Source organism: Canis lupus, chromosome 27 (assembly GCF_003254725.2).
Source record: "Canis lupus dingo isolate Sandy chromosome 27, ASM325472v2, whole genome shotgun sequence".
In the NCBI taxonomy this organism is placed as follows: Eukaryota; Metazoa; Chordata; class Mammalia; order Carnivora; family Canidae; genus Canis; species Canis lupus.
The window spans coordinates 32,032,043-32,045,639 of record NC_064269.1 but is presented as its reverse complement, the minus strand read 5'-3'; the positions used below and the strand labels follow the sequence as shown (position 1 = coordinate 32,045,639).

At 41.2% G+C, this 13,597-nt stretch overlaps 1 protein-coding gene across 1 annotated transcript; it reads left to right on the top strand.

Moving 5' to 3' along the window:
- Nucleotides 1-312: 312 nt before the first annotated feature.
- LOC112665431 (histone H2A.J) lies at nucleotides 313-1,024 on the top strand. The gene has a single exon (XM_025455170.3). It carries the CDS (start codon nucleotides 445-447, stop codon nucleotides 832-834), a length of 390 nt encoding a protein of 129 aa, XP_025310955.1. The 5' UTR covers nucleotides 313-444; the 3' UTR covers nucleotides 835-1,024.
- The last annotated feature ends 12,573 nt before the right edge of the window (nucleotides 1,025-13,597 follow it).

Sequence of the window (13,597 nt, the reverse complement as noted above, 5' to 3'; positions counted from 1 at the left end):
TATTTATTTATTTATTTATTTATTTATTTGAGTTTGCAGTTTCTTAACCGTGGTTCCTTAATTCTTAAGACGTCCTTTTCCTAGGAGCGAACTTGGACCCTGAAACCTCAGGAGCCGGTGAAGTCAACGGAGGCTCCGGATGCGGGGCGCTGGGGTCCCGGGCATTCATAGGAGAGGCTTTGTAAATGAGGGCTGGGAGTTTGCTCCTTTGACTGGACAGAGCTGGAGAAGGAGGTGCCTCTGCCCGGAGCGCTGGTTGGGAGCGGAGCCTGCTTGTCATTGGTCCCAGAGCCCCAGATGTCGCTGCGTCCAATGGGAAGGCGCTGCCCAGTGTCAGCAAAGTGGCAGAGGCAGTTCCGGCGGGGTACGTTGCAGTGAGCCACTCGCTCAGACCCCGCGGCTGTGTCTCCCGCCCTCGCAGGAGTTGTAGGCGAGGAGGTAACCATGTCTGGTCGCGGAAAGCAGGGCGGCAAAGTGCGGGCAAAGGCCAAGTCCCGGTCCTCCCGCGCGGGCCTGCAGTTCCCGGTGGGCCGAGTGCACAGGCTGCTGCGCAAAGGTAACTACGCGGAGCGAGTGGGCGCCGGGGCGCCCGTGTACCTGGCGGCGGTGCTGGAGTACCTGACGGCTGAGATCCTGGAGTTGGCCGGCAATGCCGCTCGTGACAACAAGAAGACCAGGATCATCCCGCGCCACCTGCAACTCGCCATCCGCAACGACGAGGAGCTCAACAAGCTGCTGGGGAAAGTCACCATCGCGCAGGGCGGCGTCCTGCCCAACATCCAGGCCGTGCTGCTGCCCAAGAAGACCGAGAGTCAAAAGGCGAAGAGCAAGTGACCCTGACGCCGCCACAGGGGAGCTGGCTTCCCCAGCAAGGGCTCTTTTCATGGCCACCCCGCAGTATTCTTTTTTTTTTTTTTTTTCCCCCAATATACTCGATGTCCTGGAAGGCTGGCGCGATCTAGTGGGGAGGTGGGTGGCAGGGGGCCCGCGGAGTCCGAGGCCAATAAAGTCGGTGAAAATCGTGTGGTCGAGAGAGCTATGTAGTGTCGGGGACCCTCCGGATGACCCGGGGGGCGACCAGGAGACCTCTGGAGCAGGTACTGGGGGGTCGGTTTCAGCCGCTTGTGGACTACTTGGGTCCGCACCCCCGAGGTGTTTTGTGGGCGGATGAGCGGGACCGCGGGGGGCGCACGGGCTGGAGGTGGGCAGAGCTGGGATCCCCTCTCGCCTTAAAGCAAAGGAGGGGCAGAGTGGGGTGCGCGTGCGGGGGCGGCAGGGGGGTTGTTTGTACGTCTCATTCCCAGGGCCTTCACTCTCCTGTCCTGTCTGGGCTGCTCCGGAGGACCCAGTTCCGGAGACGCAGTGGGGGGTTAGCTGGTGTCAAGCAGGAAGTTGGCTCCCTGACCGTACTTTTCAAAAGGTGGAGTAACTTTCCGTCTTGGAAAAGTAGACAGTGTCAACAGATTTTTTTTTCTCAGCCTGGTAGCTGTCGTGTTTTCATGTTTTGGATAGCAGGTTATTTTAATATACACGTTTATGTGCACATTTCTTTAAAATGAAGGGAACATCCAGTGATATGTATAATACAGAAGCATGAGTCATGAGTAAATTTGTTCCCCCAACACCCATGTTGCATAACAGTGCAGTGTCTTTAGTCATGAGCTACTTATGCTTAGGAGCTTTTTAAAAACGATTTTCTCATGATGGTCTTGTCCCCATCATACTATACTTCTTTGGAAATGTAATTAGTTTGATTTTGCTTCCTAACAACAAAAAACTTGCTTGAATGCTCTTAGGTTCCCCCACTGGCCTGGAGTAATGACCTCATTCCAACAGTCCGATAGGGGTCGCATTGCTTAGTTGTACCGCAGTGCTTTAGTAAACGTGAAATAAGGATAAATGACCGAAATGCAGGCAGTAACACATTTCAGATCAGGAATCCACTTTTAAAAAGTTAAACACTAGCCATCCTGTTCTGTCCTTAACTGATCCTTCCATTTCACCTTTTCCCACAAGTTTCATTAAAGCCCACAGGGCCCACAAGACAGGTTCCAGTTCTGATCTCACATCTTTGGAGTCATCCTTCCTATGAGTCAGAGTTAAAGTCTTCCTGAAAAACATTATGGTATTTCTTCATCCTTAGTAATGGGTGGCCCTTTTTCCCACACGGGCTTTCTTTATTTCTTCCCCAATATTTATTGAACTTTTAAATATGCCATGTACAATATTAAGGTGATGGGGGAGTACAGCTGTGAATAAGGCCAACTAGATTTCCACTCTTTTGGAGCTCACTTCTTTTTCTTGGTACCTGAAGACAGGCAGAACAATGAACAAATAAATAATATCAGAGAAAGGATTCACCTTCAGCTTCCATTGACACTTGTGTCTCTCTGCTGTTTGTGCAATGAATGTTGGGATTATTTCTCCCACATGGTCATCTTTTTTGAGGTATACAAAGATCAGGCTACACACACTTCTGTTAGGAGTCAGATTATCGCCCCCATATTCTGGAGACAATAGACCCCAAGGGTACCATGGGCAGGTGCCTAGATATCCACAGCTATTTACTCCACTCCTACCTTCCATACAGAAAGCTTCTTCATATGTGAAACAGTCATAACACCAATTTTGAGGACAGATTGTTCGTTTATATACACATTAGGCATATATGTATAGATATATCTATATCTATCTATATCTATCTATCTATCTATCTATCTATCTATCTATCTATCTATCTATAATGGAGATAACCAGTGCTGGTTTTGACGTTTAAGTCTTAATTTCCTATAAGATTTGGGGGGCCTGAAAGATTGATCCCAAAATGGTGACAAAATAAAAACAAGGGCCACCAGACATTTATAAGAAAAAAAAAAGCAATTTTTCCTTTCCCTCTGAAGATCACAGGAGTCTATCTAACTCTGTTAACCTGAAGAGCAAAACAGGCAAAATATTAAGTACAGTGACAGCGCCCTCCCCACGCCATCTCCACTGCCCTAAGGATTCTGTTTCTTCTCAAATACTTTTCCTGCTGCAAGGCTCAATCAGTCTCTCACGATTTCTGTTGCACCATTTCTGTTTTGGATGGTTTTTAAAACCTGAATAATTTATTGGCAGTTAAAAATGCATACCTCCTGCAAGATCAATGCAGCCTGCGATCCTTGATGAACAAACAGTTCTTGCCAACATATGATTGTTAATTTAAAAGGACAGTATTGCTTCAAGCACAGGACCACATAGAAGAAGACTTAGAGCAGAACTGTGTGGGATATGAATTCTGATTTTTTTCTAATGCATTTATAATCCATAGTTGTATTTATAGACACATGTACTCTTTCCTGCCAAGATAGGCCATTCATGTGGCAGGCTGTGACTTGGGCAGGATTTGTGCTTTGCTTTTCCTGTGGGGCCAGTCTTGTCTTTGTGTCTCTGAGAACTGGTCTGTTTAGTTTTGCCTGCCTGGAATCAAAAGGTTTAGTCTGTCCCCATAATTTGTGATGACTGGCTTACTATATGCAAGCTTCACAAATGCCCTTGCAATGTCATATACCATGGTGCCTAAGGACTCCAGCTCTCTGGAACAAGACTTAAGTTCACATCCACTCTGCTCCTCATTAGATGATTTGGGAAATGTTACTCAATTTCTTTAAACCTCAGTTTTATTTATTAAGTGGGCATAATAGTAGAGTTTATATCAGTGGATTTTGCAGAGGATTCATTGAGTTAATGTGAATTAGGGCATTAGAGTTTCCCATGTAGAAACATGCTCAGCAAATAGTAATTATTCTTATTTCCATGTTCAACTGGATTTTGAGTGAGTTGCAATAATTATGGGACCTACCGAAATAGAAAAGCATGGCATTCTAGCAATCCTATGGCTTTTCTGATAGCAAGCCATAAAAAACATTTAGTGGCTTTTTTACCAATGACAAGACTCCACAACTCAATCTATAACAGGAAAGAGAGTAATCAATAGCTAAAGCTTATTAACCATTCAGGTGAAAACCTTGATTTGCATCCCTCCCTCCAGACAACCTAGTTCAAGATTAATGGCTTAGGTACAGCCACGCAAATTTAAAAATGCAACCTTTTTGTTTAACAATTTATTGAGTATATATTATGTGTGAAACCTATTATGATTGCTGACCAGCTGTTCAGAAAAATGACTATAATATAATACAAAGATTATTACAATATAGCAGGCCACATTGTAAAGAAAGGGAGATACCCAGGGCGTTACAGTAACAGGGAATGGAGACACTTGTATTAGCCTCCTGGGGAGAATGGCACCTGAGACAGGTGTAGGTGTGCCAGTTAGCCTACATTACTAGACTGTTCTGGGCAGAGAGGCAGCACACACCAAGGCACAGGAGTCAAAGGATGATGGCTGCAGCTGGATGTGAGAGAATCTAGGGGCTAAGGTCTTTTGGGAGTGGATAAAATCATCCAGGGGGAATATACTTGCATAGAACCTATGTATAGATGTGTAAGCAGATATCGAAAAAAAAAAAGCTCAGCTGAAGAGGGGACATGGGAGATCTAATGGACTGGCAGAGGAAGGGGAGCCATGGACGTGGAGGGAGGACATGGCCTGAAGACTTCTCACAGCTTGGATCCCTGCACTCCTGGACACCCCCTAATTTGCTTATATTTTGCTGTATAATTAGAAAATGTTCTTTAAAAGTTATTACCTTCTATCCAGGCAATGCTGACAGGCTGGCTTAACTTACTAATGGTGATGGAATGGATATACATTTTTACCCTTTGTGCTTTTACTTTACACATACAGAAACCAGGGGCATATACAGTGACAAGAGCATTGTTTTACAAAGCTGAGAACAATGTTGGTAAAGAACCCTTTAAAAATATGTCCTTTATTATCATAACATTTAGTTGAATAGGGTTTTTTTTTAACCTGCTTTAATTTTATTTGAATTTTTGCTATTAATTTAAGTAAGTTTTACTTTTAAAGAAGTTATAGAAACAGTGATGACTTACTAATTCATAAAACGATGTAATTAATTAGGTAATTAATTTACTTTCTTAAGGGAAGGTATATTGCTTATAAGTATCATTTGTAGAAAGTTACAGTAAGTTTTATTGAGGCATAATTGATATAACATTTTCAGGTGTATAACGATGATTTGATATTTGTGTATAAGTAGTTAATATCTGTCACCATTCATAATTACAATTGTTTTTCTTGTGATAAGAACTTTTGAGATTTATTCTTGTAGCAACTTTCAAATATGCAATACAGTATTGTTAACTATAGTTACCATGCTCTACATTACATCTCCGTGACTTAATTATTTTATAGCTAGAAGTTTGTACCTTTGACTCTCTTTACCCATTTTCCCCAACCCTCCCAATACACTCCCCCAGCTCTGGCAACCACCAATTTGTGGTCTGTATTTATGAACCTGGTGTGTATTTTTTTTTAAGTTCCATATATACATGAGATCATACAGTATTTGTCTTTGTCTGGCATATTTCACTTAGCATAATACCCTCTAGGTCCATCCATGTTGTCAAAATGGCAAGATTTCATTATGACTGAATAATGTGTGTGTGTGTGTGTGTATGTACCACGTTTTCTTTATTCTTTCATCTATTGATGGACACTTATGTGTTTTTCATATCTCAGCTATTGGAAATAATACTGCAATGAACATAGGGGTGCACATATCTTTTCCAGTTAGTGTAGTGTAGGTATTTTCAAATGTTTAAAACAAGAGAAATTTGACCAGGACAAATTGAAATTTTTTAAAATTAGCTAATGTTTGTTTCCCAAGGGAGGGAAATGGAGTTAAGAGGAACAAAAACAAAACAAAACAGAACAACAAAAACAAACACAAAGAAAAGAAAAGAAAAGCCAACTGGCTTACTGCAGATACAAAATAACCACTGTAAAGCTTTACTTTGTTTTCTCTAGAAGGAGAGGGAAAAAAGTTTAGGTGTTGAAAAGCAGATTTTAACATATACATACAGAAAAGAGAATGGTAGCACATTTGGATAGTAACTCGGGTCCTTGATAATTTTATCAAGCCATGCAGTTAAAAAGCCAATACTGCTTAACTCCAATGTATGGAAACAAAAGAGCGATAAGCCCTATACTAAGTTACCTATTTTTTAAAGGCAAATCAGACCAATGATCTGCTCATGAGGGTTTATCTGCTTTCAGTTTTAAAGTACTTCTCAAATGAACTATCTTGTTCATGTCAAAAGCCCAGGTGGTACCTGCAACTCTAAAATATCCCTGGCGAAATTGTGTTTTTCAGGGAGAGAGGTGTACAAATTTTTGTTAAAATGAGAAAATATGAAGGAAGCAAATGATTGGCCTGGAAGAGGTGCAGTGTTAGATTGTGATGGCTAGGAAAAATAATATGGTTTATAAAAATGGGTAATTTCTGGTCCCCACAACTTGGAGAGTGGCCAGTCATCACTGATCATAGGCCCAGACAGACAAAACTAAATGGACCAGTCCGCTGAGACACAAAGACAAAATGAAGCCGAACTCTTTACCTGATTTAGAAATGGCGACCCCAAGCAGTTTGTCCTATGGTTTCTGGTCTTAAGAGAATTGAATGCTTCATCTCTCGAGGGTTAGCATGAAAGCAGACTTATCAGACTTATGTCCACTCTCTCCCATGGACTTTGCCTCTTAGGACAACACAAAATACCAAGCAAGCCAACAAGCAATGAAAGCAGAGAACAGAAGACCAAAACCAATTTTATTGAAGAACACTAATGTGAACAATCAAAAAAAAAAAAAATTCCAAGAGCTCTTATTCAAAGGGAAATAAAATTAACTCAACACTGAAGCTTTAACAAAATATAGGAACTCAATTCAGCATGAACTTATCTCCAGGCCCTAAGCAGGTGGCACCTTATCCATAGAGACTCACAAGGGGTCTCAGATGTACACAGTCTTACCAAGTTGAGAGTCTTGGTCCTAGCAGTGGGAGCTTTAGCTGAATCTGTATTTTTGTCTATGCCCTTCAGCCAAACACCACGAGGAACACACTGGTAGTTGAGCAAGTTGGATTTTTGCTTGCAGAATGGGAGACACATACTGTGGGGAAATGTGGGGTGTCTCACTGAGAGGATATTAGGATTTATTATAGGTTTCAGTTTGTGATCATTGGTGTAGGGGCTTTGTATAGGATTGCATGTGGGTTGGGTAAGTCTGTGGGTTGGGTAAGTCTGATTTGGTAACTTAATACATCTAAATAAGATGTAAGGAATGTAGTGAGACTGTAGCTGTCATTGGTGAATCTGGCTAATGTACATTGGGCTGTTTGGTCATTTTTGTGATTTGGATAATGCTAGTGGTTTTGTATTCAGACGTGATTATAGAGTATTCTTGTTTTTGTTTGATTTTTCATGGTCCAGAATGGCCTTGTCTGGTGTTGATGTTCTATGAAGTTATGTTCCACAGAATAGCAAGGTGTAGCTGTCAAGCCAACTCCTAGTAGCACCAAGGCCTGGCTGATAGTCGAGGCCAATTACAAGCTATCATGGGCTGCTTTCCCCTTTCTCAATAGCTAAAGAATGAAATGTGACACCCAGAAGAGAGCTTGCTGCACCATCTAAGTAGATAAGAACATCTCAAGATAAATGTTTGCAGTGTCCAAGCACCATCAAAAGAGGGAGCTACTGACTATGGGTATTTCATTTACATAGTTCAAACATCCAAATCCTCTAACAACATCCCCTTGTTTTCATGTTCGTCAAAGAACTTTTTATCTTGAATTTAACTTTTTGCGTGTGTCTTTGTATAGGTTGTGGTTTCTTTAACATGATAATCCATGTATTGCTAATAATAAATGATGCTTTAAATTTAAATGATATTTGTATATACCTATATATGTTTTTTATGTATTTAAATGTGTATATTAAGTAAATGCCATGACCTCACTTTCTTCCCGTCTTCCAATATCCTGCTCCCCATTGCCCAGCCCAAATACAAATCAGTAAGTTATTCTGATTTGAACTCATGTCAGAAAAAAAACATTAAACTCAATAAAAAAATCTAGACATTTATTTATAAGCTTGCTAAGCCTCTGTTTTCTTATGCATTAAAAATAGGATAATCACATCCATGCCTATCATAAAGCAGTTAGGGAAGAGTGCATGGTAAGGGCTCAGTAAGTTCCTGTGATTGTTATGTTCATCACTTTACATCTTCTATGTGGCTTTTCTCTTTCCCTTTTGTATTACCCTGTCTCTGAGTCAGTGTTTATGATCCATATTACCTACCAGCCTGCTGCACTTCATACTTTCTCTGCCTATTTCAGGTTCCCATAAGGTTTTCTCCCAGGGACCTCAACCTGAGCCTGTTCCAATCTAGACCAGTTCCCTTCCTTCTACTTCCCCCTTCCCTAGGTCTGAATTTCTGTTCTGATCATTGGATACTCTGGGCAAGTTATTTAATCATTCTGTGCCTTGATTGACACATCTGTAAAATGAAGGAAATGACAGTGGCTGCCTCACTCGGATGTAGTAAGGACTGAACAAATTCATGCACAAAAGGCAGAAGGCGTTCCAAGAATGCCTGGCACACAGTAAATGTTCTGTAAGTGTTAGCTGTTGTTATTATATGTTTCCTAATAAACTGGCACCACACCCTTTATAAGTCCCCTGAATATTGTCAGTGCCATGCCACCAAAGCTGTCAGCTAGTGATTCCGTTCTTATTTCTCTTTCTGCCTCATCCCCTATGTCACATGGATTATTCAGGATTGTGCTTTCTGTCTCTGAACTAGATCTTCAACTCCTCTCCTCCACCCTCCTATGCTAGTCTGAGTGGTCTCCTCTTGCGTACCCCAGCTCTGGTCTTTCACCCTGCAGCCAGACTATTCCCTGCCTCACAAAGCAAATGTTATTCTGGCAAGCACATTATATTTCCCATGTGCCAAACGCTACTCTGAGAGTTTTATGATTTAACTCATTTGTTATCTATGTTCAATGACTTTTCCTTCGTTCATATGTTATTTATTTATTCCATAAATCTTATATTTATTCAATAAATCATGAGCTCAATCAGCCAGGGTCTTGCCAGGAAACAGATGGCATGCCCAAATATGGTGATTTGAAAAAAGTGTAATGATGGGATTATTTACCATGATGGGAGGAGGGTGCAGGGCAACTGCATGGAAGAGTTACTGACAGCTGGGCTCCACTATCACTCCTATGCTTGATGGAGTGAAAGGAAGGAGTGCTCACCAGATCTGGTAGGAGGTTGTGTGGAGGGAGCCTGCATGACAGGAAAAATGGAGGGAGTCTAATCTAAGACAGCCAGTAGGGAGGGGCCAAGGGAGTCATTCCCATGGCCTCACTTTCCTTCCTTCCTCAAAGCTCCTGCTTCTCATCAGCCAGCCCAAGTGAAAGCCAAAAGACAAAAAGGACCCCTTGATGCAATCGCTACAATTCAATTGCCTGGGGCCATAGAAGAGTGGAAAAGTGTAAAGTGGAGTTCATGGGGACCAGACCTCTAGGTAATCCAAACACAAAGTGAGCAGGTCCCCACTGCCATAGGGAAGAATGTTAACTGGGCCTTGCCTGGCAGGATGAAGGTCACTCCCTCATAAAACCCTTGACCTGCAGATTGCCAGCAAGAGCAGAGAAGATGAGATCTCTGTGTTCCTGAAACTTTCATAAGAGCAGACCTTGAATGAAGTTATGAAACCTGGAGATTCCAGCCTGTTCTTCCACTTTTCATATATATAAAAAAATAGTGTAGAGTTCACACTACAAATACATATGCATATATATGTATATATAAAAATATATATACACACCACTCACCATCCATATAAAGCTACGTCCCATCTCTTCCAGCAGCAGAGGTAGAGGCAAAGGAACTCACACCCACTCTTCTTTGCTTCAGCCCCTTGAATAGAACTAGCCCCATGTTTAATCTAACTGCAAAGAAGGCTGGAAACTGTAGAAGAGCCATTAGAAAATTTTAGTGAGTACCACTGTCTGTCAGGGTTTCTCAGAGCATTTTTTGCTCACCTCCTAGTTCTGAGCTTTGTTTTATTTAATGTACTCCTGACATGGAGACTGCCAGTCAACCAGGGTTCTCTTGAGATCTTTTAAGAACAAAAATGACTCCCTAAAAAACCTTTTATCATTAGCTAGGGCACATAAGCTAACTGTGCCTAACCGGTTGCCTGGAAGAAGCAGCTTGAGAAATACTCCATTTGTTTTTGTCAGAGAAATCGGTGCTAATAATTTTGTGACTAGGTTGTGACAGAAGGCTGGGTTTTCTTCACACTCAGTGATAGATGTGTCAGTTATGGATTTATTGCCTCTGAGCTCCACATTCTAACTTCAGTACTTGCTCTGTGAAAAGAGGCAGAGTTCTTTGAACAATTTTTCCATTTTGGTAAGTATGCTGGTCTCTCTCAGTAGAAGGTATGGAGCGACTTCATAGGAGAAAGGGATATGTCTTGCTGGCTCAGGCTGCTGGTGGTAGTGGTGGGTAAGCAGTGAGGTGTGAGGACATCAGGTGGCCATCTGTCCCAGCCACGTGTCCACAATGCATGGTCTGTCTGTGACCTGGCAGCCCCAGCTCAGTCTGGGGACTACCTTCTTACAGCCTCCCACCGGGAAAACACTCTCCAGGCCTCTGGATTTTAGCAGTGCCCAGACTCCCTCTCACACCAACCCCCCAGAGCGGATCTATTATGGTCCTTTCCTTGAGGTCAGGGAGTGTGACGGGCCACCTGCCTGCAGTGCAGAGTTCACACTACAAAGGCAGCATTGAGTCAATGTGACAGAGACTCTATGGCTCACAAAGCCCAAAATATTTACCATCTGGCCCTTTATACAAAGTTTGCTGATCCCTGTCCTAGTTGAAAGAAGAAACAAATAGAAATACAAAATAAAAAACCAAATTAACATAAGTCATCTATCTAAATAATTGTTCTAATTTTTCTCCAGAAATGTGGCATTTTCATGTTATTCTTTACTTTTTAATGTTAACCATAAGTTTTTTCTCAAACATGTGTGTTATGAATAAATTCTCAGAGTACAAATATAGATTTTAAAATAGGCCCTCCTGTGATCTGGGTTACTCAGCAGTACAAATGGTTGTAGGAGATGCTGGATTTCTACATTATCTGCACTTTGATTCTCTTTATCACTCAAAAAAGCCAGCAAATATTATTTGAAGGTATGGAGTTTTTTTGTTTGTTTGGGGTTTTGTGTGCAGTATGTTATGCCTAAGTATGGCAACCTTTAATTTTTCTTGAGATTCTATGATATAAATGCTACTGGATCCTAATTTTCCTTCCCAATATTGCTATACAAATCCTTAAAACACTTAAAAAAATTTTTTTCGGGATCCCTGGGTGGCGCAGCGGTTTGGTGCCTGCCTTTGGCCCAGGGCGCGATCCTGGAGACCCGGGATCGAATCCCACATCGGGCTCCCGGTGCATGGAGCCTGCTTCTCCCTCTGCCTGTCTCTCTTTCTCTCCCTCTCTCTGTGACTATCATAAATAAATAAAAAAAATTTAAAAAAAAATTTTTTTCTTAACAGTATTCTTTAAGTGTTAATTCTCCTAGTTATCAGTTCTCCTACTTATTCTCCTAACTTATCAGGTAAATGTGATAGAATTCTTACTAAATAAGGATTCATTATGGTAAATTGCAATAGTAGCTTATTTTTAGGCTTCGATGCCTAATGGTCTGTTTGAATAGGATAATAGGTCAAGGAAAACATGTATTGGGGAAGTGGTGGTCTTTTGTTTGCAAACTTATTTTTTTTTTAAACATAATGTTTCCTCCTTGGTTGCAGCAAGGAGCTAACAATTAAGGTAATTTGTTAACCTTTAGAGAAAACATTTCCATTTTTTTTTTAAGTTTGCACCTTTTTTTTTAAGATTTTATTTATTTATTCATGAGAAACACAGAGAGAGAGAGAGGCAGAGACACAGGCAGAGGGAGGAGCAGGCTCCATGCAGGTAGCCTGATGTGGGACTTGATCCCGGGTCTCCAGGATCACACCCTGCGCCGAAGGCAGACACTAAACCGCTGAGCCACCCAGGGATCCCCAACATTTCCATTTTTTTAAAAGCTTCTTTTAAAGGCTTTTAAAGCATAAAAAGATTATAAAGGTATGATGAATTATATCTTCACTGGCACACAGCATATAATAGCTGTCAGATTTTTTTCCAAGTTTTTCATGAGCACAGGTTAAGTAAAATAAATTCTTTAAAAAAATAGCATTGGTAAATACTGTATTCAAGGTATGAGATGGAAGTATATAGATGTTGAGGCTTATCTCTTGAAATTTCTATGAGGATCCCGAGGATAGGAACATCTGATTTTGCTTGCCACGGGTTTCCCAGCACCTAGCTCACATTAGGAGCTCAGAGACTATCTGCAGAAGTTTATGATGTGCATGCCTCCCCAAACCCTCAGGTAGCTCATTCCATCAATCACTCTTCATTCTCCAACCTGTCCCTCCTTCCTTGATCTTAAGCCTCAGCAAACTTGCACATGCTGATTGAGCAAAACCCCTGTGCTTGCTCAGTCCTTAGCCACCTGCTCCGTCCTATCTACTTTCCTTCACAGCCACACTCATAGGCATTCTTAGAAATAAGAGAACTGTGGTAGGGAGACAGTTATTTTGGTCTCACAGAAGTCCCAGCTCCGACCTTTGCTAAAAGCTCTTAATTCCAGGAATGTAAAGAACAGAAAAACTTCCCCACAGCTCACTTATACCTGAACCCAGGACTCGGTGGATAGAAATTATGTACAGCTCTGCTCAGTGAAGGTTTTAACTCCAGGAGTGCTGCAAGGCCTGTCCTCCAAACCAATCCTGGTGGATGACCATTTCCACGTATTAGACCTGCTGCAGTTGGAATTGAAGACAAAACATGAGTGTGCAGTTCCATATGGGGTGGTGATTGTGGCATCTTGTGGCCTTAAGAATTACTTGAAGTAAAAAAGAGTTTAAGAAAATATTAAAAAATACCTCCCGAATCTGTATAAACAAAGCAATGTTTTATAAGGGGCACAAATTGGAATGTGCAAAAAAATTAGAATCGAAACTAAACTGACCTTTGGATGTCATCTAAGGCTTTATGCTGATTCCATGCCTTGGCAGACTGTTGTGAAAACGACTTTAAGGGGCAATTATTGTATAATAAAATGACACTGAGAAGGAAACAGTATTTATCCATATTATCTGATTAAAGATTTTTACCAAGCTTAACATTGATCCAAGCATTTTTTTGAAATCACATGTGAATTATGATCATGACAAATGCCGACTCAGAACCTATCCAAATTTTGAACGGGTTACCCTTTCCTGCAAATAGAGGTAACATACAAATGTGCCAGATTTTACAGCTGACATTTCAGAAAATAAAACTAGCGATACTAGGAAATGACTTTATGATAAACTGAACAGCCTAATAAATGTGAAAACAGAAATCTCAGAAAAAATATAAACTTCAAGCAAGAACACTAAAAAATATTACAGACCAAATACCAAATAATTGTTTACATTTAAAGTATAATATTGACTTAATGATGATAGAATGGTGTTCCATCCTAGCATCTAAATGATCAAATATTCAATT